The following is a 27,648-nucleotide window of genomic DNA, read 5'->3' as shown; positions in this document are numbered from 1 at the left end:
CTTTATTAATTTTGAGCAAGAGTTTTTTTTTTTTTTTTTGCAAAGCCAACGAAGTCATTTCTTATGTGGTGGCATGCACAGAGCTGTGAACTACATCTCCCAGGTACCCCAGCAACCCTGCTCTGTGAAGGTCAGCTGCTAGAAAGGCCTCTTTCTACTTCAGGTACCCAGTCTCCTCTGCAACCCCTTCCAAGCTGGAGTATCAGGATGAGAAAGTCCAGTGATCTGTGAGACCCCATGACTGTGGCTAGCCCAAGAAAACCTCACCGGCCTACCCTTGACTGGGGTGCCCAGGGACCCTTCCCCCAAGACCTTTGTGCTCAATCTAAGATGAAGCAACCTTTCTGCTGTGAACCCCTTACTCACCCCAGTCTCCCTCAGAGGCTTCCCTGCCTCCCTATAGCCTTTTCTGTTCCCACATTTCCCCAGTAGAGCACCCTGGACATCCGTGTTGGTGGGGAGCTGTCCTATACACCTCAGCAGCACCTGACCCTCTGCCCCCCAGAGGCCAACAGCACCCTGGAGAAGGTACCATGCTCCCTCCCCAAAGGGGAATCCTGTGACATGACTATGCAGATAAGGCACAGGAGATGGCATTGACTACACCTGAACTTAGAGCTCAGAGATTTTCCAGGTCATTTGGGTGAACCCTGAGTAGTATCAAGAGATCTTGATCAGAGGAGCGGAGAGGCGGGAAGAAGGGTCAACACAGAGCCAGACCTGCCACCCAACTTACCCCGGGCAGCTGGGAAAAGCAAGCTAAAGCTCCCTGGAGCCTCAGGAACAGCACAGCTCTGCCTATGTCCTGATCCCACTATAGAACCCCACAGTGGGGTTCATTATAGAAGCTAATGAACCTATATTCTTTTAAAAGGCTAAACTTGGGACAATTAGGTTTTTTTTTTTTTTTTTGGTTTTTCGAGACAGGGTTTCTCTGTATAGTCCTGGCTGTCCTGGCACTCACTTTGTAGACCAGGCTGGCCTTGAACTCAGAAATCCGCCTGCCTCTGCCTCCCGAGAGCTGGGATTAAAGGCGTGCGCCACCACGCCCGGCGGGACAATTAGTTGCAGCAGCCACTGGAAATGATTGCATATTTGGGCACTGCTAACAGTTCCAACACCAGGCTTCATTCCCTTGTAAACCCAAGGGCCTTGCAGCCACATTGGCTACCACGGGTGCCTGGTAGGCAGGGGCCAGCTCTGTGGTGCGGCTTGTGCTGCTGTGACGGGAAGATTCTAAGAGGAGCTGGCCATCTCAGACTCATCCTACTGCGGACACAGCAGGTTCCCGGGGCAAGAGCACACGATCTGGAGAAGTCCTGTCAACCCTCAACCATGAGCACAGGTGGAATAACTAATGTGGAGTCCTCTAAAGCCGTGCCGAGCTGACATGCGCTGTGCGCATGGCACGTGTGTGGTGACCTTTGACTCACTTGGCGTTTACATGACTTAAGTGTGTCTTCTTGCCCAGCACGGGCCTTACTTCGCCCACTGCATGCTGTGCTCCAAGTCATCTTCAAACCTCTGAGGAGGTGGGAGGGTCATAGTGCGCACCAGGGAGCTCTGCAGACCCAGGGCGCTGTGCAGACTCCTTAGGACTATCCCTGCCCTAGTCCTCGATGCAAAAGGCTCTGCCTTCCCTTAACCCTTTGTATCCTGAGAAACACAGAGGCCTAGGATGAACAAAAGTGACATCAGGGGACAGCTGGGAAGAGACACTCTGCAGTGATGAGGGCAGACTTCCTGGAGGAGGAGGGATTTCACTGAGTCTTAGGAAGGTAGGGAAGCAAGAACAGAGAATTCAAGCTAAGCCAGGAACTCAGTGTCAAGCATGGGCAACTTTGTGCTTTCGCAACGGGCTCTAGGCAGTTGGTGCAGCACTACTCAGCTGGCTGATTCCTTCAAGGCCCCATGGACAGGCTTGAATCATGCCCACACTTGAACAGAGGATCCATCACTTCCTCTTGACTCAAAATCCCCTGTACCCATCCCCACTCACACATAAACCTAGGCCACCACTACCAGTCTCGGAGTCTGGGGTACCCTTCCAAAACCATCCTGACAGGTTAGGGTTACTACCCTCCTTTTCTTGTCTTTCCTCCAGCTTGATGTCCCCAAAATGTGGCATGCTATCACCGCAGTTCTAAACCCTCTGCAGGATCCCCAAGCTCAGGACAAACTGAAACATAACTGTAGAGCCAGGGCTCCCTGTGTTACCACAAACCTTCTGCACAAAGCACACTGCCTTCCTAGCTCTGTCCAACTCTAAGCTCACTGTCCAGAATGAACTCAGCTTTCTGGAAGCCTCCCTACGTCTAGAATCTCACTAGGTCCCTTTATTCGAGTTGTACCCACCAGAGTGCCACCTCTGTATCTCTGAGGTCACATATACCATCTGGGTCTTGAGGCTGGATCCAGGAGTCCCGAATGGTTCATGACATGAACACCCCACTGGAGGAGCTGGACATGGCAGGATCTCACCACCTCCTCACGCAGCTGCTCAGTAGTGGGGCTGATAAAGCAGCGGGCCATGGAGTAGGGTATTTGTGGCAATCCTGTACCCCATCTCCCAAGAGGTCCACAAGTCCGCTCGCTCACCAGTAGGCCTCACATTACAGGGGCTCCTATGGAAGGTCTTCCCTGACTCACTCCCTTGCGTGGTTCTCCCATAGTTCCCAAACCGGTTTCTAGGAAAGGAAGCTCGCCTGAGTCCTGAGACCTTTGTCCTGACCTGTGTGTTCTCTGTGGGAGGGTCAAGACCGCAGTGAGACACAAAGAGGGCACAGGGGGTACCGAAGTCATTCCCCACCACAAAGAAAGGCACTGGACAACATAATACTGGGCTGAGCCGAGCTGCTTCTTAAGAGTGAGGCCATCTTGAGGTCTGGACCTCAAAATTCTCATCCTTCCAAAGAGGCGCATCCTGGGCCAAGAAGTCCTGGAAGGCGTTAGAATACTCGGTAGATCTTAGAGGCTGAGAAATGAGTACATCTCTCTCTATACCCTCAGACATCAGCTCGGCCAACACCTGCGCGATGTCCTGCAGGGGATCAGCCATAGGCTCACAGGCCTGGAGGGGAGGGGTTGGGACAGACTGGGTCGGTGGGGAGGGTTCGGTCTGCTGGCCCTCGGGGTGCAGGCCCAGTGGGTCTCTGGATGGGGCCCTGGCCGTGTCTGTTCTCTCCTGCATACGCTGCAAGGCCAGCCGCCTGCGTTCATCGATGCTGATGTTCCAGCGACTTCCTGTGCGCCTGAGTTCCTGAGGCTCACACACCTGCGGGGGGAGAGGGGAGTTCCTGAGGCTCACACACCTGGGGGAGGGGGGGGCAGAGCCGCAGGTGCTCCTTTCCAAGATGGTCACCTCCGAACTCAGGTCCTCAGACCAACTGAGCTATGCCTCAAGCTCCTATTTGTTTATTTTTGAGAGGCTCTGCTTCAGGGCAAGCTCCTGGTGAGGAAAGCAGTACCCTCTCACAAGTAGTTCCATGTGGGACACCTGTATATGTTAATGGGTACCACTGCATCTGTCCCCACGTGCAGGCCTTAAGAGTGGTGCTGGCAAGGTACTTTAATGGGGAGGGTGGGGTTGGGCCAAAGGCACAACAAAGCTAACTGCTTGTGTGCCCCCAGAAAGCTGAGTTTCAGAGATCAACCCCAGGTATCCTTCCTCCTTAGGAGGCCCATAAAGCAATCCTAAAGGCTGGTTCGGTTACCCAAACCAACAAAAATAACAAATAAATTGTTTCTAAATAGATTTAGGAGGAAAATGAACACTCTAAACCCCCAAGGACAAATTAAGAGCCAGCATGATCATGGGTGAATAGGAACCCAGAGGGCACTGCTTGGTGAAAGAGCGACCACCCGAGCACATAGCCCACAACTTCTACGAACCTGCTGGCTTAGGAACTGGCAGATGCAGACTCACTGAGACAGAAAGGAGAACGGTTCCTCTGGGGACTGGGAGTGGAAAGGGAGATGCTTAATGCAGATAATGGAGACTGAAAATGGAAAGGCCTGGGAATCTGCTTCACCACAATGAGAACACTCTCAACAGAGGCTGGGCAGGGTCTATGAGAGAACACACACGCACCACATACATGGCCCTGTGACTATCCCCAGAACCGCAACAACACAGACACACACACACAGACACACACACACACACAGACACACACACACACACACACACAGATACACACAGACACACACACACACACAGACACACACACACACACACACACACGAATGGTTTTGATGTCGAAAGTCGGCAAAAGATAAGTGAGCTCTTGATCCCAAGACAGAGATACAAAGAACCACAGAGCTGATGGTCTAGATGCTAAGGAGGGTGCCCCGCAGATCCTCCTGCAGTCCTCAGAAGCCAGGCTTCAGGATGGGTGTCCCACCAAACTTACAGGCCAAGGGATGTAAATTTTCAGAAAGGGGTGCACAGAGAGTGCACTCAATGCCTCACACATTGAAACGCAGAGACAGGCAGTTTTTGTGAGCCAAGATGTGTACCCGCTCCAATCTGTTAGGGACCTGGGCTTGACCCGCCAGCCTCTAGAACTGAGTAGCAGTATCCCAGACTGCCTAAGCTAGGGTCATTTGCTACGGCAGCCCCAAATGATGGCAGCCCCGAAAGGGGGGGGCACATTAACGTTTCTGATCCCTTCTCTTTAGAGACCTCTAGCTTTCAGATGTTTCAGACAATGCGCCTCTGTTATCTGAATCGGAAGAGAGGAGAGGAGGAGGTCCATGGTCCCTCATCCCATTCTGCAGCCTGGCTTACAATGTTTCCCCCTGGCTCAGTCCAGAGAAGTCCCTTTCTGTTGGAAAGCAGAGGCCTGTAGCCATGGAAAGCAAGATGCCTACCTGACCACATCACAGCAAAGCTGTTAACAAGTGTTAACAAGGACCATGCAAACACCTCCACGCTCCAAGTCACCAGTGTCTGCACAAGCCCAAAGGAAAGACAGAGTAGAGCTGCTAGTTACTAGTTTCCTTAGAAACGATGGAGAGACCCCAGGGCTCTGATATTGATGAGGCCCTGAGCTGCAGGATACAGAGGGCATGAAACAAGAGCAAGACGTGTGTGGAGGGGGGCATCCAGATGACAGCAATGACCTTGGACATGGAAAGTGTGACTTGGCAAGATGGAGACTCAGTGGGAGGCTGGTCCAGAGCTCACCCTATTCTTTTTTTTTTTTTTTTTAAAGATTTATTTATTATTTATTATATGTAATTACACTGTAGCTGTCTTTAGACACTCCAGAAGAGGGAGTCAGATCTTGTTACGGATGGTTGTGAGCCACCATGTGGTTGCTGGGATTTGAACTCTGGACCTTCAGAAGAGCAGTCGGGTGCTCTTACCTGCTGAGCCATCTCGCCAGCCCGAGCTCACCCTATTCTTAACCCACTTTGGGTGGCAGAACTGCACACCTCTCTGTCATCCTGTGCTGTCATAGTACTTCTTGTCGGGGTAGCTTCTGAGGTGACACTGGCTGACAGAATATGTACCCTATGCACGGTCCATGGACAGGAGGCCACATACCAGGCCCCCTTGTGTTTATGCAGCAGGTCCAGGAACGGCAGACAAGAAGACCTTTGAGAGTGAGAAACACGCACAGGACATCCAACCCAACCACCTCTGACCAGGATAAGGGAAAGCATAGCTCAGGTTCATTTGGAGATAGTCATTACACAGCACTACCTACAGGTACTAACACAGGCTTGAAAGCAAAGCACCACAGCAAAGATAAAGGCAAAAACAAACAAACAAACAAACAAACTAGGAGACCATAAGAAAAGCCAGAGAACCATTCCTGTTGGATCAACTTGCAATGAAATGAGAAAAGAAAGCTGGGCGGTGGTGGCACACGCCTTTAATCCCAGCACCACTTGGGAGGCAGAGACAGGCGGATTTCTGAGTTCGAGGCCAGCCTGGTCTACAAAGTGAGTTCCAAGACAGCCACACAGAGAAACCCTGTCTGGAAAAACCAAACCAAACCAAACCAAAACAAAAAAACCAAAGAAATGAGAAAAGAGAGCACAAAGACATATCCAGACAAGCACACACACAGTCTGTCCCCAGAGACAGAGGAAGCGGCCTTAGCAGAATGTGTCCCGCTGACATTTCAGAACCCTGGCAAGAGGGAAAAGATCTTAAAGGGTTCTGAAGCTGGCATTGAAGAGATGGCTCAGTGTTTAAGAGCACTTGGGTTCGGTTCCCAGCACCCACATAGTGATTCACAACTGTCTGTTAACTCCAGTTCTGGGAGCTACAAGGCTCTCTTCTGGCTTTCTCAGGCGTCAGGCATACACGAGGTGAACAGACATACACAGGGCAAAACAGTCATACACATAAAATACATAAATCTAAAAAAAAAAAAACTTGCAAAGATAAAACTGGCACAGGGGTGGTGCTACACACAGGTGCCTAGCAACATACAGAAAAACCAGAGCATGCAGAGAGAATGAAAAGCCTGCACAGGCCATGGTATTACACAAGAGCACTGGAAGCTAATAGAAGCTAAAAGGCCAGAAGGAAAATTTTCCCTAGAATTTTTACCTAACCAAAGTGCTGTACAAGTGTACAAAGCCATTTCCTCCATGTTTGAGTGTTTGCACGCATGTGCGTACGTGTGTGTGTGTGTGTGTGTGTGTTTCTCAGACAGGGTTTCTCTGTGTGGCCTTGGCAGTCTTGGAACTCTTTAGACCAGGCTGTTCTGGAACTCAGAGATCCTCCTGCTTCAGCCTCCTGAGTGCTGGGCTAAAGGTGTGTGCCACCACAGCCTGGTGCTGGCACTTTGGAGTATTTAAGGTCCTACAACTTTGACACCCTATGAACCCTTTTGAATAAAGTGGCTAGATGGTATGCTCTGAAAGTAAACAGAGAAATAGAGAAAATCAAGGGCACAGGAACCAGGGAATCCTAAGACCAACGAGGGAGGCCTGCATGGGGCCCTGAGGACAGCAGACCAGCTGGAACGGGAAAGCCAGGACGACCCCTACCCAGGAGAACATGGAGCTTCCAGATGATCCGATGCACTGAGAGGAGTCCCAGATGTGGTAGAAGGTTCAGGAAACGATCATCAACCTCAATTATCATCTCCAAGGAAAGGCAAAAGGGTGAACAAGAAAAGAAGCGTCACAGAACTGGGGAGATGGCTCAACTGTGGGTTCATTACAGCACTCACTGCTCTTGCAGAGGACCCAGGTTCGATTCCTAGCACTCACATGTTAACTCACAGCCATGCATAACGCCAGCTCCAGGGGATGCAGCAGGGACACGTGTAGTTCGCATACATCATCCAAGCAAAGCATTTCTATACATAAGGGAACATAAACCTTGAAGAAAAAGAAGAATCAGGGTGTGGCAGTGCACACATTTGATCCCAGCACCCAAGAGGCAGATCTTTGTGAGCTTGAGGCTAACAAAGATTGCTAACTCACTTTGGTCTACAAAGTGAGTTTCAGGACATCCAGGGCTGTTACACAGAGATGTCCTTTCTTGAAGAACCAAAAATATAAAGAAATAATTTTAAAAAGAAGAAGGAACATCACACTGTGTCCAGACCTCAGCTATCGTGACACTAACCCTGTCATCCTATAGTTGACACTGGAGCCAAGTGTGCTATCGAATTACTGTAATCCCAGTATATCTGACACAGAAGCAGGGGGATCTCTGTGAGTGCCAGGCTAGCCAGGGCTGCCTAATGAGACCTTGTTTCAAGAAAGAAAAGTTGTAATGATGCTGGAAGTGGGCATAAGAAGCATGATTTGGGGCTGAGAAATGGGGCATAGTAGGACGAGTTCAGATCCCCGGCAGCAGGCAGACACTGAGTGCAGCAGCTGGACAGGCAGAAACAAGAGAACATCTGAGGCTTGCTAGCCAGCCTGTCTGGCAGAACTGCTGACTTACCTGTGCTTATCGACAAAAGATAAGGTAGACAGCAACAGAGGAAAACATCTGTCATTGACCTCTGGCCTGTGCACACACATACTAACACACATAAACACATTTACACACATACACAAAGATGTGTGCACACATACACAAATACTCATGCACACATACATAAATGCACAAACACATAAACATGCATACATTCATATAATGTGCACACATAAACATGCATACATTCATACAATGTGCACAACATATAAGCATACATACATACACATGGTATGCACACACATAAACATGCATACATACAAACAAACATACACGCACACACACACAAACATGCACATATATACACAAAAATGCACACATATACATACACACATATACTCATAACCACATACATATATACACATACATGCACACATACATACATACATACAAACAAACATAAACAGGCCCCCACAGACCACATGCATACACACATAAACATGCACATATGTGCAAGTACACATACAAACAAAACAAATATTTATGCATTTTATATAGGTAAGCATTCTATCTTCATGCACACCAGAATAGGCAATCAGCTTCCATTACAGATAGTTGTGAGTCACCATGTAGTTGTTGGGAATTGAACTCAGGGCCTCTGGAAGAGCAGCCAGTGCTCTTAATCACTGAGCCATCTCTCTGGTGCCTAAACAAAACAAATATAACTCCTTGGGAAGATGGGAAAAGAGAAGAGGTAGAAGGTAGGATTCTAAATCCTCAATTTTTATGGCAGGAAATCAGCAGACTCTAAAATGGAGGAGTAGGAAGAAACAGCGTTAACTTCACGTGCACATTTTGCAAATGTCGTTGACGAGACCATCAGCAAGAGAGCTGACAGCAAGGCTTTGGGATCACTGCCCAATAGCACGAACGAATATCTTAAGAGAAGTCACACAAAAAGATAAAGATTCGAGTAACTGACATGGGAGAGCATCCTCAGAGCTCTAACCCGTGTTCCCATCAAACAGATGGACCTAGGCCTCAGACAAAATGGACCCACACCAAGTCCCTGGAGCTCACAACTTTGAGGAAGGAAGCACAACTGGAATTAACAACCAGAGATAACATATTCTTACTGAAATAAATACCCATTCTAATCCAACATGTGAGGACAAAAAAAAGTAGAGAATGAAATGAGTTGTTTGTTTGTTTGTTTGTTTGTTTGTTTGTTTGTTTGTTTCTTGAGACAGGGTTTCTCTGAGTAATAGTCCTGGCTGTCCTGGACTCACTCTGTAGACCAGTGCTGGGATCAGTGTGCCACCAGAGCTCCAGAGTGGGGGCAGAACTGTGATCTGAGGACAATCTGCAGCTTAAATCCACCTCTGCAGGAAAGACCTTTAATCCCAGCACTCAGGAGGCAGAACAGGAGGATCTCTGAGTTCTAGGCCAGCCTGGTCTACACAGCAATTTCCAGGACAGCCAGGAAGCTAGGGCTACATAGAAAGGTCTGTGTCAAAAATCTAAGAAGAAAGTGATGAGGAAGAGGAGGAGGCAGAGGAGGAGGAGGAGGAGACAGCAGCCCCAACAATTATCAAACAAACCAGTTAAGAATTGATGGCTTGCTCTTGCTCTCCCACCCTCCTCCCTTCTTCCTTCTCTGTCCCTTCTTTCCTCATTCCCTCCCCCCACCTTTCTCTGTCTCATAGCCAGCCTCTTTACTACTCCTCATATTCTCTCTCTCTCTCTCTCTCTCTCTGCCTTTCTCTGTCTCTACTACCCCCTCAACTCCCCTCCCTATGCCCTAAATAAAATCTATTGCACAATATAAAAGAAAGGAAGAAAGAAAGAGAAAGAAAGAAAGAAAGAAAAAAGAAAGAAAAAAAGAAAAAAAAAGAAAAAAGAACTGATGGCTCGAGTTTTTAGTTCCAGCACTTAGGAAGCAGAGGCAGGGGATCTCTGAGTTGGAGGCCAGCCTTGTCTACACAGTGAGCTTCAGGACAGCCAGGGATACACAGAGAAACCCTATCTCAAAAAATAAAAACAGCTGGGCAGTGGTGGTGCACTCCTTTAATCCCAGTACTTGGGAGGCAGAGGCAGGCAGATTTCTGAGTTCGAGGCCAGCCTGGTCTACAGAGTGAGTTCCAGGACAGCCAGGACTACACAGAGAAACCCTGTCTCAAAAAAAAAAAAAAAAAAAAAAGAACTGAAAGCCCCAACTTCAACTACTTTCTTTTCCTCCATGTTTGTTTTGCGGTGCGGGGGATCAAACACAGGACCTTGTATGTGCAAGGCAAATGTTCTACCAATGAGGTACACATCTCAACTTAAAAAAAAAACTATGAATGTTTTCTTGCATGTATGTATATGCTGTACCACATGTCTGTCTGTGCTGGTGGATGCCAGAGAGCGTATTAGAACTCCTAGAACTGTAATTACAAAAGGGTCCATGTGAGTGCTGTGAACCGAACCCAGGTCTTCTACAACAGCAGCAAGTGCTTTTTTTTTTCTTCTTCTTTAAGTCTATGAGTACACTGTTGTTCTCTTCAGACACACCAGAAGTGGGCGTCAGATCCCACTGTGAGCCACCATGTGGATGCTGGGAATTGAACTCAGGACCTCTGGAAGAGCAGTCAGTGTTCTTAACCACTGTACCATCTCTCCAGCCCAGCTGAGAGTGTTCTTAATCAGCAAGGCATCAATCACCACCCAACTTTGAAAATAGCTTTCTGATTGCTGTTGTGCTTTGTAGACAGAATCTTGGCATGGAGCATAGGCTGCTCCTGAACTCACAGTCCTGCCTCTGCATCCAAGCACTGGGGATCACAGGCAGAAACTGGGATGCTGGCTTTCTCATTTTTAACCATCTCTTCAATAATATTCAATGGTAGAATACCATAAACGCGTCTTGCAGTCATTTAGCGTTTTCTATCTCTGTCCGTGCTATACTTTTTATCCTTGCTATACTTTTTTTTTTTTTTTTTTTTTTTTTTTTTGGTTTTTCGAGACAGGGTTTCTCTGTATAGTCCTGGCTGTCCTGGAACTCACTTTGTAGACCAGGCTGGCCTCGAACTCAGAAATCCGCCTGCCTCTGCCTCCCAAGTGCTGGGATTAAAGGCGTGCGCCACCACGCCCGGCTTCTTGCTATACTTTTTAAATCTGTTGGGTTTATCCTTCAGGATTTTATGTTTGGACTAAGAGAAGCCTTTATCCTCTGGGATTCATCAGCTCCTGGTTGTTATCTCTCTCTCTCTCTTTCTCTCTCTCTCTCTCTCTCTCTCTCTCTCTCTCTCTCACACACACACACACACTCACACACACACACACAAATTAAGAGTGACTAGTGTAATCTCCTCCACAAAAACAGAGAAACAGTAGAACACTTATATTTCCAGGCTAGACTGTAATAGTCTTAGCAGCTTCTGACCTGCCCACCCTTCCCATTCTCTCACTGGGGGAAGGCAGTGCCTGGCTGCCTGGCTGTGTAAGGGTCCTGGGCTACCCTGCGGAGCTCACCCAAGAGGGAGCCTGTGGTAAGGGTGGAGAGTCTCCCAATGTCTCCTCACTCCCTACCACCGACTTACCCTGTGGATGCAAACTACTCTAGAAGCAGTTTCCATCCTTGGGTGGACCCTTGACCACGACCTCCTGAGACCACGCAAGAGCCACATAGGCAAAACACATGACCTGGAGGCCATGGGGCTCAGCCTGAATTTCTGAACTCATGAGGTGGAGACAGGAAAATCAGGAGTTCAAGGTTATCACTGGTTTAAATAGCAAGTTCAAAGCTAGCCTGGGCTACAGGAGACTTTGTTTCAAAAACCCAAAACCAAAACCAGTGCCCCTCTTCCCAAATAGGGGTATCATTTAATTATTTGAGGGCAAACTGGCAGGTTAAAAACATTACATCTGTCCACCCAGCAACGAGACCTGCTTCCACAGGAGAACTTCGTGTTTGTGACTAGCAGAACTTTCCGTGTTCCTCGGAAAAGGCAACACATAATTAGAAGGACCTCATAATTTCTGTTGCTAAAGTGAATTGGATCTTTTCACGATATTTCCTGGTTTAGTATATTGAGACACGTAAGTTACAACAGTTTCTCTTTTTGTTTTAGCCATTTTGTGGATTTTCTAGGCAGACATTATATTGTTCCAATATCAACTGTTTTTGTTTTTGTGTTTGTTTTCCCCTATCTGGCTATTTAAGCTTCTTTTCTTGACGATGGCAAAGGCTTACACTATGAATTCCCATCTCCCAGGCTGAAGCTAGCCCAGCTATTCTTATTTTTCTTTTTTTTTCTTTTTTTTTTTTTTTTTTTTTTAAAGATTTATTTATTTGTTATATGTAAGTACACTGTAGCTGTCTTCAGACACTCCAGAAGTGGGCACCAGATCTTGTTACGGATGGTTGTGAGCCACCATGTGGTTGCTGGGATTTGAACTCTGGACCTTCGGAAGAGCAGTCGGGTGCTCTTACCCACTGAGCCATCTCACCAGCCCTCTTATTTTTCCATATGGGCTTAGCTTTAAGACAAGAGACATGGTTTCTCTGTATAGCTCTGGCTGTCCTGGAACTCACTTTGTAGACCAGGCTGGCCTCGAACTCAGAAATCCACCTGTCTCTGCCTCCTGAGTGCTAGGATTAAAGGCGTGCGCCACCATGCCCGGCTTCTGGCTTATTTTTTTAATTGTTTTTATTTTTGCTTTGTTTTGTTGTTATTGTTTTGAAACAGGGTAACTCTGGCTGGCCTGGAAGTCTCTATGTACAGCAGGCTGGCCTTGAACTCACAGAATCTCCTTGCCTCTGCTTCCCATATGCTAGGAAGCTGTGCACTGCCATGCCTTGCAATATGTAGTGGTTTTAGGTACATGCTGAGCTGTGAAATGCCTTGGAGAGCACCCATCTAATCTCACATCGCTCTCCAGTAACCCAGCATCTCTCTCTTATCATTCAAGCCTTTGCGGTTCTCTTCGGGAGCTGGTGGCTAAAAGTTCATCTCGAGCAGGTTTTGCATATTTCCTAAGTCTCACTGCTGTCATAAAGGGTGAGGACTGTCTTCCCTCGATGCTCCTATCTGCTGTTGTGGCTCCAGGGGCTACCAACTTCTGGACACTGTGCTGTGTAAAATTTCAGAAGATTCTTTCGGACTGATGAGGACAATCACGGGCTCTCCACATGAGGCTGGTTTTGCATGTCTGTGCTCCTTGGCAGGCCAGGGAGGGTGAGGAAGGGTCCCTTATGGGGTTCAGCCTAGAGCCATGCCAAGCCTCCTGCCTGCTTCTCTCCAGTGTTCAGAGCACGTTGGCCAGACTATCAGAAAGTACTGTACAGTGGCTAAACTGGCCATCTAAGGACCTTCTGCTAGGACAGTTTTCTCCAACCCTAGCCTCAGGCCAAGGTTACTGCATTCTATGGGGTAGCATGAGTGTCACTGAGGGCTGAAGACGAGTTGCAGAGAAAGTTTCTCTTAAGGCTCAGGCTGGGAAGGGAGGAACAAGGAACTGATGTTAGCTAGGCCAGGATCTCTGTGGGAGGAAACCAGAGACAGACCTGGCTGAGGGAAGACCCAGAGGAAGCACAATCCATACTGAGGGGACACCAAAGGAGAGAAGTGACACAGGACAAGGTTAGGGAAGGCAGCCTGGACATCATCCCTCAAGGACAGAGTCACTAGCAGGGCCTGGAAACTGTGGAGGAGGCACAGGAACTTGAAATGGGAGTCAATCCCAAATGAAGTCAAGGTGTGGCAGACACTGAAGTGACTTTGTCCCCAACCAGGAGTCTGGTGTCCCTTCAGCCATAGAGCTCTGATTCTTCACCATTAGGTCAACAATATAAAATCCATACATCTGTGCCTTTTCTTAAGCAAGCCTCTCCCAAGAGATGACATGTCAGCATCTTTACCATCTAGAATGCCCTGCCTTATGAAAGCAGAAGGGGCTACTGGTCAGCCCTGCAGGACAGTTGTCACCTTTGGAGGGACCTCAAAGCAGGGGTCAGGGACACTGCACCAGCTGATGTGGGTATGTGTGGCACACTCCTCCTAACCTTAGGCGACCTCTCTCTGCCTGATGTCCATCAGAGGAAGTCTACCTCCGAGCCTAGCCTGAGTAGTTGGAGAAGCAAGCCCTAAAAACTGAATGTTTCTGCCAGTCCCATTCAGTCCTTTCCTCTTGTCCCAGAGGCCCATTCTCGGTGTCCCTTTCCAACCAGTCCACCTAAAAGCCTGGGTTCTCAGAAGACTCTCCTAACTGCTTACCCAGTCTTGGGTCTGCAAGTCGTCCTGAGGCTTGCTCTTGGTGTCTGGCTGGCTGGAGGCCACGGAAAGCCCCTGTGGGGGTGACTGTTGTCTTTGCTCTTGAGCAAGCTGCCACTGTAGCGTCTTCCTCTGGGGGCGCTGCTGCCAGCTGTCCATCTCTAAGTACAGCAGGCCTAGGGCTGTGGGGCAAGGTGCAGGAAGGGAACTGAGCAGGGTTCCTGCTGCCGCGGCAGATCCCTAAAGCAGATGATGGCAGGCCCTGCTGGGGCCTCCTTCTACCCAGTGACTACTCTTGCCGAGTAGCAGGGTCCCTTGTGACTTTCTCTCCCAGGTCTTGTGGCCATTATCCTCCACACCAGCATCCCCCCCCAGGGACAGCAGTAGCCTAGAAATAGATTCTAGCCTAGCCTTCTCTGCTCTCACCGAACTACCTGGTCGGTTTTTCCTCGCAGGGGGCGCTCCGTCTGCAGTCCTGACAAGCTCTTCAGTCCTAGGATCCCACCCTCAATAGGCCTCCTCCTGTCTTGGACAACCCTACCACACACACACAAGGCCCAGGCTCAGCGCCAACCTGAGCTCTCATTTCCCACCCTCTCCGTGGGGTCTAAACTGTGGAAGTCAGTTAAGGGCAGCAGTGGATATGTGGGAGTTGGGTCACCCGCTCCCACGCGGACGGATGCAGAGCTCGCCCAGAGGGCTCTGGGAAGGGTTCTGTAGGCTCCGGGACACATGAGGTGGGCTTAATGAGCTCCGGTTGACAATGGATCAGCCGGTGAGCCTAGGCTCAGAAGGGTCTGCACAGGGAGTGGAGGGTCGTGTGGCCTGTGAATGCTCATGTGGGTCCAGGTAAACAGAGCTGGCTGGTGAGGCCGACTTAGGACCTTCAGCACCGGCCTGAGAAAGCCGAGCTGGATCCAAGGACAGAGCTCTAGGGAAGAGGGACGGAGCAGACCTGGAGCTTCCGTCCCACAGACCCCGCCCTCCGCAGCTGCTTCCGCCCCCTCGACGCGTGCGCCCCAGCGTTCAAGCCGCATGGCCCCAATACATTCAGAGAAATCACAGCAGTGGGCGGCCTGAGCGCCGTCAGTTTATTAGTGTCGCTTCAGCACCTTGAAATCGTCCACATGGTCGCATGGGACAGATCAGTATCTGCTCCCCAAAAAAGCTATTTACATGAATCCTGCTTTTTATTAAAAAACAAAAACAAAACTAGCAACACATACACACTCTAGAAATCAGTCACAGCGCGCTGGGCAGTCTGCAGAAGCGAACCGAGTCATCCTCACGCAAGGCTGTCAGCTTCTGCTGGCCCCCTTCCAGGACAGAGTAGTCTCTGAAGGGCACAGGGGTTTAGGGAGCAAGTGCGGGTCCAGTACCCTGGCCCTGGGGAGAAGTGCCAGGACGTTTTTATGCGGAATTCATTTGAGATGGAGGCTAGAGGAAGAAGTGAGGCTTGCAGGGTAAGGCTAGGGCAAGCCATTGCTTCAGGGCTGAGCCTCCCGCCTCCCCACCCCCACCTCCCAGCACTGGTACCTTTACAGTGATACTGAGCTGCATATTCAGAGGGTGGTGGCAGGAACCAACTTGAAGGTAGAGGCAGGGCCCCCAACTGACAGCAAGGAGCAATGGCAACTGGTGTTGCTTGACAGTGACCTCTAAGACTGGCAGGCTCTAAGGGCGATGCCTCAGAGCTAAGGCCTGTCAGGATGCAAACACTCTGCAGTTCTTACCACTGCACTGCCTGTCAGGGGGGCTTTGGTGTCATCCTTCAAAGGGACAAAGTGCTTCTCCATGAATCCTCATTACAGCTCCATGAGGTAGGCAAGGAAAATGGACCATCTCTCTCTAACCACTGGGGAGTGAGGCACAGGGAGGAAGGACTGCTGTCTAGGCCTGCACCTAGCACTGCCATGGTGGTGTGTGTGTGTGGGGGGTGTATGGTGCTCAGGTGCTAGGCTTTCCTGACTCCACCCTGGGCCTGCTGTGGGACAAAGACTCTGTCTACACCTTCCTCTTGTGTGTGTAAAGTCAGACCCCCGGAACCAGTCAAGGAAGGAGCATGTATGTACAGGGGAGGGTTCTGGAAAAGGGCTGCCCTCAGGCAAGAGCTTGAACCCCTGTGGTCTCAAGGCTAGAAATCTAGGTCAAATGTTTCATATGAAGGTTGACTTTTGGGGAAAAAAAAAAAAACACAAGGGGCAGGTAAACTAGGCTCTTAGGCTCCAAGGATTACAGTGGCCTGACTCAGCACAGGATCTTTTCAGAGAATACCTCACCAGGAGTTCCACTAAGAAGCCCTATACCCAGGGACCTGGGGCCCTATTATCCAGGACAAAGAGACCCTGTTCGGCAAGTCAAGGCAGGGAGGTAAGTAAATAAAAAAACTGCCATCTTTCACCCCAGGAAGGGCGAGCAGTCCTCAAACTCAGCCTGTCCTGCTCTTGGCAATTTTCTCAACATACTCTTAGGAAGGTCTCAAGGTCGAGACACCGCGCTTCAGAGCTCCCAATGGACCAGCAGAGTCCCTGAGAGAGCCCTAGCTTCCAGGGTGACAGGCACTCTTCTAATTAGATACCTTGGGAGAAAGGATGCTTGAGAAAATTAGGACTGAGGCGGTGACCCCTTCATGAGTCTGGTGGAGCGTGTACAGCCAGGATGACCTGAGCTGTCGGCCACTAGCACAACCCTCTCAAGTTAGATGGGAAAATGGTAGAGCTGCCACCAAGAACCAGATCCAGGTGGCTATGAGGAGCTTGGCTTGGCTAGACCTAGTCCTGTAAGGGAGGTGGCCTTTGTAGTCAGACCAGCATGCTGGAGCCTTCACGGGCTACATACAAATCTCTCTCTCTCTCTCTCTCTCACACACACACACCCCTCTAGATGCCTGTTTCCAGTTTACAACCTCCTCAATTCTCAGCTCAGATCCCACATGGCCAATCCTGGATGATCCAGTCCAGCAAGCAGAATAGAGGGAAGGGCTCAGACAGACCCCAGAAGTGTCTCCCATTTCCAGGACGGACACTGGAACAGTTGCAAGGGCCACCTGATGTGAGCAGCAGAAGCCTAAAGGTGCCTGTGGACTGGGAGCCACAGGGGTGGGGTGGGGATGCAGCTCCTGCTGGCTCTGCCCCGGGCAAGGGGACTTCACAGGAGCAACACCTGCTTGGCAGCTACGCCATCCAATGCATTTGAGAGCATTAGAAAGATCTGCTACTGTAAAACCTCCGCCATGAGGCTGGAGTTTATTGGGAACCACGCATGGGGTGCCAGGGACTGACACCTCATGCTAGGAGAGCAAACCTGCCCTTGACCTTCAGCTTCAGCCACGAAACTCCAAAGCTCCCCGTGCTCCCTACTCCCTGAGGAAGCAGAATCCTGACGTCAGCAAAGGGCAGGAAACAAAGGCAAGAACATTTCTTGCTTGTGGTCTGGGCTTTCATGGGACCAGAGTTCACCTCCTTTCTTACCAGCCTTTCCAGTTGCCCACATATTCTGGTTAATAAGCCGAGCAAAGTTACTCAGTGGCCCACAGGGAGCTAACTGGGCTATGAGCACATTCATACTTAAGACTGTTTCTTTGTGTTTTTAAGAGTCTGTCTCTGTAGTAACCACGTGTTAACAGAAATACAGCTGTCCCTCCATCAGTGGCTGGCACAGAGTCACTGTCCAGTGTCAGCCCTTCCGTGGGTGGGGCTAGAAGGTGGCTTTGGAGTGTCCAAAGATGCAGATGGGGAAGTGCTTCACGTGAGAAGACCACTGGGCAGCCAGCTGGAAGAACTTGACATCGCTGCATTCCACGCCGTCGATGAGGACTGTGGGAGAGGGCCACCTGACCATCTGCCTGCCTGGCAAGGCAACCACCTGAGATGGTGGGGTGCTGCCAGGAAGCAGGGTAATCCTGAAGCTGGAGGAAGCCCTGCTTAACAGGCCCTTCCCACCACCTGCCCTTCCAGGACTTAGTGCAATGGTGGGTCCACCTCCCAAGGGGTCTGGCAAGGGCAATCTGAGCCACACCTCAGCCAGGCATGGCCCATTTAAGTCACATCTACCTCACAAGGTCCAACTTAAAATAGCTGTATTTCCAGAGGTAGCCTTAGGAAGACCACCCAAGGAACTGGGACTCACAGGGACCCAAGAGCCCTGTGCTCTGAATGCAGTGCTTACAGAATAGCCTCTGTAAGATACTTAAGATCCATGAATCAATCTTTAAATGGAAGGAGGGCTGGGATACAGCAATATGGTAGAGCATTTGCCTAGCACACAGGAGACCCTTGGTTCAATCTTTAGCAATCCTGCCCAAATCTCTACCAATAAAACCAGAAGGGTTGAGCCATTCCTTGAACTTGAAAGGCCGTTAGCTGCATGGAGGCACCTTATCCAAATGTGCTCCAAGAGTGGCTCTGTAAATAAGCCATCAGAGCAAAACAACTGTTTGAAAGGCCAGCCATCAGTTCCGCTCTGCATTCAGTTTACAAACAGAACCAAACAGGACCTAGGACATGGATTGAGTCCCCATCACCCTGTGGAGCAGCCCCCTGGCCCATGCTCACCCCGAAGCATGTTCTGTTGGTGCTTAGCTGTGCAGATCAGCCGGCTGATGCCCTCGATGCACTGGCTTTTGGACTCCACATCCTTGTCCTTTGTTTTCTTGGGCAAAAACATCACTGGGAAGAGAAAAGCTCTACTGTTGGCCTACTGTTCCTTCAGGCACAAGTTAGCCCGAGCCCTGACAGCAGGCAGGATGGTAGAACAATAGCCAATGGGACGCAGCTGGCCCCTGCTCACCTGGGATTCAGCTTCTTGCTGTGACCACATACAGCACCATCCTGCCTGCTATTCCACCTGAAGCCAGAAGCTGCCCAGAACCTGTGTCCTCACAACTCAGGGGCCAAGCTGTCAAAGTGTGTCTGCCAACCCCTTCTGAGCTGTGGGCTCATGATCATGACTTTACTGAACTTGCTAGGGGGTGAGGGAATGGCATCCCCATCCCCAACAGTCATCAGAGGCCCTCCCCCATTGTCCAGCCTGCTCAGTACACTCCCACCTCACCCTTTTTGTTCTTCTCCTTGGTGACGACAGTCATGGACATGGTGGGTGTGGCTGCAGCCTCACCACTGCTGGGCAGCCTGCTGACCTGGAGGGACCGGAAAGTGCACTTGAGCGTGTTTTTGGTGGTGGGCATGTCCTTCTTCTCGGCATCTCTCTTCCTGTCCGCAGGCTGCGCTGCTGTCCAGTAGTCCACCTGCAGCCCCATGAGCTCAGCGCCGACGCCCTGGCTGTGGAAGGCAGAGGGAAGTGCTCACATTCCTGATGTCACCGTAACATCGGAGGCAAGGGGGTATGGCTAGCATCTAGGGTCAGTAAACTATGAGAAGCTCTGCAGAGCAGATTGCCCACTTGTCTACTGGGATTCTCTTAGTGCCTGTGGCCATGCCCCAGCAACTTGTACACCCATTCTCCTAGGACCCAGAAGAGTGGCTTCATCAGAGGTGTAATGGCTGGTGAGAACAGGTGGCACCATGGACTCAAACTCCCCAGTTCAGCCTTGTTGTCTTGAATTCTGTTCAAGACCCAGGTGGCTAGTAGGAATTGCCTCATTGTGCGGGGCCTAAAGAGCTGTCTCTTGCACCTCTCCCCTCAGCTCCACTTTGAACTACCCACTCTGGGCAAAGGTGCTTCCAGGCTCAGTGAGTCCTGTGTTCATTTACAGTAGTTCCTATCTTTAGGAGCACTACTGAAGGCATCACCTACCTCCTACCCTGCTCTATGGCAACTGGCCCCATCCCCAAGATCCCTCACAGGACCTCCCCCAGTGCTTCACCAGCATCTGTCCACACTGCTCTGACAAGATGGGGAACAGAGGGTGGATGCCATCAGAGAACAAGTAAGATGAGAGCAATGCTGTTTACCTGGGGGAGGACAGGCCTCCACTCACTGAAGGGGAGGAGGGTGGGGTAGGCGAAGCCTCCTTGGCCGCCGGAGATGTAGATGCAGACGGTGGGGTAGAAGAGAGTATGCTGGAGCTTGAGGGGGCTGCGTCGTCAGAGTCTCCTTTGGAGAGGAGTCATAGGCCAATGGTCAGACAACCTTCTAGTCTGGCCCACAGCTGTCTGGAGAGGCAGCTCTTGGGCCAAGTTGGTAGGCAGAGGGGCTTATGCAGGGGGCAAGATATCCTTTCTTGTCTGGGTTTGCCTTGATCTGAGGCTTTGTGAGTACAGAAGAATCAGCAGAAACTTGCTGTTCCTTCAGACCAGAGGGATCACCTACCCAGAGGGCCACTCTAACCATCCTCAGAGAGGGATGAGGTTACCTGATGTGGCTGAAGATGGTTCCACGATTCCAACCTTCACAACCTGGGAAGCAACAGATGCTGGCTAGAGGCAAGTAGGGGCGTTGAGTAGTTCTACTGCCCTACGTAGGCACCCACCTTGGAGCTAATCTTTGACAGGCTCCCATGGCCCTGCTGCGGCCAAGCTTCTGTGCCCACAACATAGGAAACATGTTCCAGCATCCTCCCATCTCTGGGGCAGGGCTCGGCTCTGGGAAGTGGCAAAGCCCATGTGCACGTGACTTGCCAATCCCAGGCATCCATTAGACTAGGACTAATGTTGCAGAAGTAGGAGCTATTTCACAGAGCGTATGGGCCAACGGAGAAAGTGCCTCAGACACGAGCTATCCAGCATGGTAGCCTTTGGTATAAGAATCTGTGTCCAGTGTAAATCACAACACCAGATTTAGAGTTTCAGCCATGTCAGGTGCCCATAGGGGACTTTTGTCACTATATAAGATGCCCTGAACAAGATGCTATAGGCACAAAAAGGCTGTGAAATTGGGACCTCCACATTCAGTCACAGCCCACCTGTATCAGGAGGTACCGCCCTGACTGGGCAAACCTGCCCGAGGCTCCTCCTTATCCTCTAGCAGACAAGTCTGAGACTCCTCTCCTTAGTGCTGAGCTAACCCCGACAGCCTGACCCATCTCCACAGACAAGGGCTACACTTCTACATGTTCACTGTGCAAACCAAAAGCTCAACTAAAAAACTGCAGGAAGGAAACAACGGGGATTTGCAAGGAGGAACTAGGCAGCCCTTGGTTGCCTCCCACCCAGGTTCTGTCCACGTAAGCCAATACAAAAGCACTCCGCTGTGAAGGAGTCTTAGTGGGCTCATGTTCCCAGTGAATGACGCTGCTGATACTCACCCCGACAAAGGGAATGAACCTCTGAGAGGATTCTTCATCAGGGCTGGGAGCAAAAACAGACGGTTACACTCCCCTCCTGGAGCATACAACCCTGGCCGTCCCCAGCCCAAGGGCCCAGCCTACTCATCCCCAACCCTCCCCACCCCAGTCCTCAGGCACATCACCTGCCCACAGGCACTCTTTGTCACTACAGAAAGGCCCCTGGACAGCCTGACTGATAGTTGGATCCCCTCCCATACATTAACAACCATAAGTGGGGAATGTCTGCACCCAAGGGGAAGTGGCCATGCAGTCTTGCCATCGGGGAGAGCGCACTACAGCTCATGCCTCTTGAGGGAAACTGCTTTTATCACAGTTGCCTGTTCAGCCCTGGCCATCAGCCTGCTTCCAGGCCTACCAAGCTGATTCCCTGCTCCATGTGCATGCCCCATGGAGTGCAGAAGTGGGCAACAGGCTGGGCCTTCTCCAGTGACCTTTCCAAAACCAGGGTCTGAATGAAGTCTGTGCCATCTATAAAGGCTACAGCTTTGGCTAAAGTGCTGGTGTTTAACGCTAGGTTCTAACAGAAACAACTAAGTCTAGTCCAAGGCCTGAGCAGAGCTCTAGGCACAAGCTTGAAGCAGTGACCAAGATTAGAGGCTAGATGAGGTATTGTCTGGACTTGGCTCTGTATGGCATCTGGCAACAGTAACTTGTCCTGGAAGTGCTATCATGACCCATCCACCATGAAGAGGGTCTGAGCTAAGGAGCTGAGATGAAAAGCCATTTGTCTTCCTCCTTTCATGCACTGCCCACTAGGGCTAGCCACGTTCATCTATGAGGAGGCTCCCTGACAACCGGTCTAGTGCCCAGTGGGGTAACCTCAGCCCTAGGGCACATGGCTCCCTCCACAGTCAGAGGGTGGCCTCTGCATCTCTTGGAAGGGTTGGCTGTGGTGCTAGCTGTGCCTTTTTCTTCCACACCCTTCCTTCCTGTGCTCCTCCAGTGGCTTCCTGGTCTGAGGAACACACTGCCAGCTGGAGTCACTTCTTTCTTGTTCTCCAGACACTCCTATCTTGTTTCCTCACACTGATACTGGATGCTAGCGCATCTGTCACACAGATGTGCCTGTATGTCAGGCCAAGTGCTGAGATGGATGGATGGATGGATGAGAGAGATCTCCCTGTATCTAGGGTGGGGGTATCCCTGAGGAGATGGGGCTTCTCCCTGTGTGTAGGCTTGGGGGTGTGGTGCCCCCAGGTGTGCAGTGCAGCAGGTGCTGCCTCACAGTTTTCAGGGAGATGCCTTTGTGGGAAACGACACTTGGGAGGTGTGTGGCCAGCCAGTTGCCTGTCCTGGATGAAAGCTTTCAGGATTGGCAGCCCATCTCCCCGTGTGTGTGTACGGGGTGAGTCTTGTTCCCAGCATTCCCACTCTCAGCATACCCACAAGATAGACCAGGGCCGACGCAGAAAGAGGGCTCTTTCTCTGTCCTCCCCAGACCTAAAGACTTGGCAGGTGTCTTGGCCAGCCCACTATCCTGGCCCACTGGAGATGGCTAAATTCCCAGGCTCCCTTTCCTAAGGAGGGCAGTGTTAAAAAGAGAAACTTGCTATCCCTTGTAAATGATTTTACTCCTGGCCCGGATCTGCCCTACCCATGCCTGTCCACGTCAGGAACATTTCAGGCCCAGGAGATTTTAGAAAGCAGGCAAGCATGGTGGCTGCCAGGGTGGAGGCTCTAACCCACCGGGCCACCCACAGTCAGTCTGTAGGCCCTCTAGGACCATGACAGAACAGCCTCTTATCCATGGTCCACTCTAAGACACTTGGGAACAGAGCGTGGCTGAGAAGGCCATGTGTGACCAGACACAGGAGACACTGCAACATGGAGAAGCTACTCAAAGCCAAGCTGTACCAGGGCCATGCAGACAGAACCAGCATAGGACAGCAACTGTGACAGCAGTGCCACATTGCATCTCAGGCCATGCAGAAGCACCAGCATGGGTGCACCAGCAGTGACACTAGCTGGCTGACTGACAGCCTAGAGACAGAGGCGGCCAGGGCCTGCAGCACAGGTACTCGTGGAAGTCAAGTGGTTGGCAGTCTAGAAATCATGTCCTTAATCTGTTCCCAAAACCTGCCATGATACCAAAGACACAGAGCTGAGGTCCGAGGACCTATTCCACCCACATAGCCAGAACAGCTTATGCTGTCCCATTATGAGCTGAGGGCTCAGCTGCCATTAGAGGACAAGCTGCACCCCCAGCTTCAGTTAAGAGGCAAACAGGGGCAGGTACCTCCCTGCCAGAGCTCTCACAGGGAAGGCCGGGCAAGTCTGGGGCCTTACTGGTTCCTTGCAGGTACCTGTGCCCACCCAGTGCCGGTGTCACTACTGTATCACAGGCAGAGGGAGTTATGGGGCACAGAGAGCGTCTCCTCAAGCCTGGTTTTTACTAGATATAAGTACAGCACAGGAGAGCATGCTGCAGGCTCCTCCTGTCACAGCCGGTGGCATGGGCCAAGCCTCAAGGCAGGAGAGAGGTATGAAGGCTGGTCTTTCTCTAACTCAGGGGCTTGTTTAGCAGGGCAGACTGGTGCTCAAGGACCTTCCTATGTGTCCAGTTGGCTCGGATAACGGTAGTAGCACTACCTGCAAGAAGGATCCTGGACCCATGGCTCTATCCCAGACACTTTTCCCAGGGGACAGATACCTTGAGGCAAGTGTGGAAGACAGTGGGCAGGACCCTCTCAGTTCTGTAAAGGGTAACTCTAAGGGTGCCTGAGCAGTTCAGATTTTTAGAGAGGGAGGCGTTGGCAGGGAAGAAAGGCACTTTATTCTGATTTAGGTCCTCAGAAGCCTGGCTGCCTCCCCAAAGTAATTAGAGAAGGCATCACAAACTCCTCTGTGTCCCTGCCGGCCCTAGGACCTGATTCTATAGTGCAGGGAGCAGGTTTGGCACCTGCCATACTGTGCCAGCTCCTTGACCTCCTACCTCCACACTTCACACAGAGGAACAGCACGGTGGTGCCTCCTGTCTGAGGCTGTGTGGGTGGCCAGATTACTGCTAATGTTAGGAGCAAGGCCTGCGTGGGTCCTGACACTAGCACCAGTGCTTGGTTAACATGAGGCTTTAGAAGCACAAAGGTTGGAGGTGGACTAGCAGGATCCATCAGCAACTCTCCTAGAAAGGGGCTCATAGGTGCCCTTCCAGAAACAGAGATCCTGCCTGGGGCATCAGGAGATGCACTTGGGCAATGGCCCTGCTAAACAAGCCTCAAAGACCAGCCTGGAGACAGATAGGGTATAGGCCAGACAGCTGTACCTCAGGGTAAAGTCAAAGTGAAAATGCTTTTTCCTTTTTTGGAAAGCCACCAAGAGAGAAAACACACATGTTAGGATACGCAGGAACAGCAGCAGTCATCCACATACTCAGGCAGGAGCAGAGTGGCTCCTGGTGGCTTGGCTGAGGGCTCATGGGGGATCTGTGTAGCCAATCTGCCCCTGGGCACCAGGCAGTCAAGAAGCAAGGGATGACCTCTGCTGATCTACTACACCAGATGAGCCTCCGACTCAACTATCTTTTGGTCTGGGGAAGGCAGTGTGTGACATGCACAACTTAAAGAGATGGTGAGCTTTGCTGTCACTGGCTGCAGGGTCTCTGCCTCTCCTGAGCAGGGTGCTGGGCCCACCCTGGACACCAGGGAGAAGGCTGCCTTAGGCTCTGTGTACTTAACTCTCCTTGACTGCATGTAGGCTACAATGTCCAGAGGTCTAAGCCAAGACAGATATGTTTAGTTCCCTAAGTTGAGGAGGTCCTACCTAGGGCCCCTCAGCATCTTGGGCTCAGACCCACTCTGTCTAATCTTTCACACAGAACTTCTGAGCACTGCCCAATTCTGGACAGTTGGGATCATTATCTAACTGTTCATCCAAAAGAGAAAGCCAGGGTCAGGGGACCTGTGAGGAAGGAGCCACGTGGAAGGAACATGACTAGACAGAAGGACTAAAGAACCAGTGCCTTTTACTACATCACAGAGAATGTCAACATGCACAAAAATAAGGGGTTCTAAAAACCCAACCTGGTATTCTGATCTGACATGGAGTCACTGTAGGCTCCTGCCACACTCAGCTGTTTCATCCTGGCCCCTTGAAAAGGTCCATGTCTTAGGTCCCCCAGCCCTGCCAGGCCCACCATGTTACCTCTTCTGCTTGTAGGTCAGCATGGCCTCTGCGATGGGGAGCTGGTGAGCACAGTTGGCTCCTGAGATGTACTGGGTGATGCGTGACACGATGTCTGGTGTGTCCTGCACTGCACAAGGCAGAGGCGGCAGAGGGTCAGCATGGTGGCTAGGTGCAAGCTGCGGGGGTCTGGGCTGAATCCCAGGCGCTGTTTTGGCTCCTTTCTCTCCCAGCTCTCTGCCAGCAGCCTCTGACTCACGTGACCAGCAACAACGGTCCCAGGTGAGGGGGCAGGGTTGCTTCTCAAATCCTGAAGGCAGGTTCTACCCTGCACCTGCCCCTTCCCAATGGCCCCACACCATTTTACCAGTGGGTCAAGGTAAAAGCTTGGGTTGGATGAAGGAAGCCCCATAACACACCCACCCATCCCACAGCTGAGCCTGAGAAATGGGGTCTCCAGGGGAAGGGGCTGTAGATGCATGGTCAGCCCCCTCACCACACAGTGCCCAGGCCTCACCACTGCTCTGGGCTTCCAGCTTGTTGAACAGGTCTCTCCAGGCCAGATCCTGGAAGAAGTTGTTGTAGCGGTAGTCCACAGAGCCCAGGTACCTGGCCACGGGGTGGGAGCCTGGGAACCCCAGGAAATCCATCACCATGTGGAGTTGTCCAACCCCAGACAACCCTGCTGTCCTGAGCCCCTCTGCAGTAGGCGACCATAGGTCTGCAGGAAGAGCAATGGCAAAGTCCCCACTGCCTGTTGTTCTCCCAGGGAAGGCAAATAAGATGAGAGAAAGCCAAGGTGAAGGCAGGAAGACCAAGGAAGGCAGTATGAACGGGCTCCAGGTGACACACTGCCTTTGAACTTCACAACTGATAAACGAGTGACGCCCTGAACAGGTGTGCTTCGTAGTTAGAGGATCTGCACAAGCCAAATGGCTCCTAGAGTTCAAGTCCACAGGACCAAGACAACCTCTAAAGGCTGACTGGACTTTCTGGTGACACAAACCAAAGCTCATGTGGAATAATCAGTGGCAGGGCCAGCATGGACCATCCTAGTTTGCCCTCTATCACATTCTACATGACAAGGACATTGGTCAAAGAGAAGACCACGACCGTAAGAACAGGTCTTACTACAGAGCCTGGTTCCTGGCTGCTCAGAAGTGTTTGGTCCTTAGCTTCCCAGGGCTAGGGTGACGATATTATGCCTGGCATGCATGGTTTTTCAATAGAGTGAAATAACTACAATTTTAAATAACGGAATGATGTCATGTTGGTACCTCCACCCTTACCAGGCTGTGTCCCTGTCTCTGAGGTCCCCCAGGCTCAGCCAGCAGCCCAAGGCCCCTCACCCAGTGGTATGATGAGGAAGCGCATGTAGCCGAGCCAGTCAGGTGTCTTGTGAGACAGCTGTTCCACGAAGAGCCGCAGGATGGCGCTGAGGTAATGCTGCGCTCCCGCCACTGCGATCTTCACAGGGGTCGGTGGCTGAGAATTGCAGTTGCAGCTGTGATCCCAAGAGGGTGGGGCAGAGAGGGAGAGATGCCTCACTGTCTCTGTCCCAGGATCACCCCGCTGAAGTCTGGGAAGCCAATGCCCCCAAGCTGCAGCTGGTTCTTGCTACACAATCCCAAGGGAGCTACCGGGCCCAGGATGCCCCACCAACAGGAGTTCTGAGTTTGTGGGGCAGGAAGCTGAATGTCTGCCTGGATACGCCTGGGCCAGAAGACCTGTGCTCAAGACCTCTGCTGGGACAACTGCAAGTGGACCGCCCCCCCCCCCCCAAATGAGCTTCAAAATATCCCCTGGGAATCAGAGTAAAGCTGCAGGAAGTCTATGAGCAGCACATCTGGAACATCCATCCATGACTGTCAGGGTCAAATACTCCATCTTCAAGTGGCAGGCGAGCCGGGATGTAAGATCCCAGTACACACCCAGGCAGGGATGTCCAAGGGTCGAGCCCCAGGTAAGAAGGGAGCAGCAGACTCACTATCGCTGTATCCGAGAGACAATGGTGCTGAAGGCAGCCTGCACGTCAGCAGCAGAGCACGTGCAGACCACAGGAAGTGTATGCTTCTGCAGGACATCTGAGAGGAACTAGAGAGGGACAAGCTGACAACGACCTGGGCGTGGTACCT

The 27,648-nt window shown here is 51.2% G+C and overlaps 2 protein-coding genes across 12 annotated transcripts in view; both read right to left on the bottom strand.

Moving 5' to 3' along the window:
* Nucleotides 1-2,729: 2,729 nt before the first annotated feature.
* Nucleotides 2,730-15,075, bottom strand: Tex22 (testis expressed 22). Of its 2 annotated transcripts, none has more exons than XM_021179447.3 (3): nucleotides 14,575-15,075; nucleotides 14,152-14,330; nucleotides 2,730-3,274 (listed from the first exon to the last, which is right to left on the bottom strand). In XM_021179447.3, exons 2-3 carry the CDS (start codon nucleotides 14,305-14,307, stop codon nucleotides 2,861-2,863), a joined length of 570 nt encoding a protein of 189 aa, XP_021035106.1. In that variant the 5' UTR covers nucleotides 14,308-14,330; nucleotides 14,575-15,075; the 3' UTR covers nucleotides 2,730-2,860. The 2 variants fall into 2 exon arrangements, with proteins under 2 accessions (XP_021035106.1, XP_021035105.1); XM_021179446.3 differs by having other exon boundaries at nucleotides 2,732-3,274; nucleotides 14,583-15,074.
* Nucleotides 15,076-15,197: 122 nt separating this feature from the next.
* Pacs2 (phosphofurin acidic cluster sorting protein 2) overlaps nucleotides 15,198-27,648 on the bottom strand; it is a 59,404-nt gene continuing 46,953 nt past the window's right edge. For 4 of the 10 annotated variants that reach the window (XM_085830715.1, XM_085830717.1, XM_085830716.1 and 1 more), the window contains 11 exons: nucleotides 27,501-27,607; nucleotides 26,863-27,017; nucleotides 26,031-26,141; nucleotides 25,535-25,643; nucleotides 24,657-24,689; nucleotides 21,353-21,395; nucleotides 20,462-20,504; nucleotides 20,061-20,202; nucleotides 19,201-19,427; nucleotides 18,702-18,815; nucleotides 15,198-17,996 (listed from right to left, as the gene is read on the bottom strand). In XM_085830715.1, coding sequence (XP_085686841.1) covers nucleotides 17,845-17,996; nucleotides 18,702-18,815; nucleotides 19,201-19,427; nucleotides 20,061-20,202; nucleotides 20,462-20,504; nucleotides 21,353-21,395; nucleotides 24,657-24,689; nucleotides 25,535-25,643; nucleotides 26,031-26,141; nucleotides 26,863-27,017; nucleotides 27,501-27,607 — 1,236 coding nt within the window. In that variant the 3' untranslated portion in view covers nucleotides 15,198-17,844. The remainder of the gene's footprint in view (nucleotides 17,997-18,701; nucleotides 18,816-19,200; nucleotides 19,428-20,060; nucleotides 20,203-20,461; nucleotides 20,505-21,352; nucleotides 21,396-24,656; nucleotides 24,690-25,534; nucleotides 25,644-26,030; nucleotides 26,142-26,862; nucleotides 27,018-27,500; nucleotides 27,608-27,648) is intronic. The other 6 variants (XM_021178907.2, XM_029484536.2, XM_021178908.3 and 3 more) reach the window with 3 other exon arrangements.

Source organism: Mus caroli, unplaced genomic scaffold (genome assembly GCF_978045245.1).
Source record: "Mus caroli unplaced genomic scaffold, Mus_caroli_1 scaffold_14, whole genome shotgun sequence".
Taxonomy (NCBI): Eukaryota; Metazoa; Chordata; class Mammalia; order Rodentia; family Muridae; genus Mus; species Mus caroli.
Note: the sequence above shows the minus strand (reverse complement) of the source record. Positions and strands in the feature narration are given on the sequence as shown.

Coding starts and splice junctions, on each gene's coding strand:
- Tex22 (XM_021179447.3), bottom strand. CDS start 14,307: ATGGACAGCTGGCAGCAGCGCCCCCAGAGGAAGACGCTACAGTGGCAG. Junction 3,275..14,151: donor ACTTGCAGACCCAAGACTGG/GTAAGCAGTTAG, acceptor CTCCCCCCGCAG/GTGTGTGAGCCTCAGGAACT.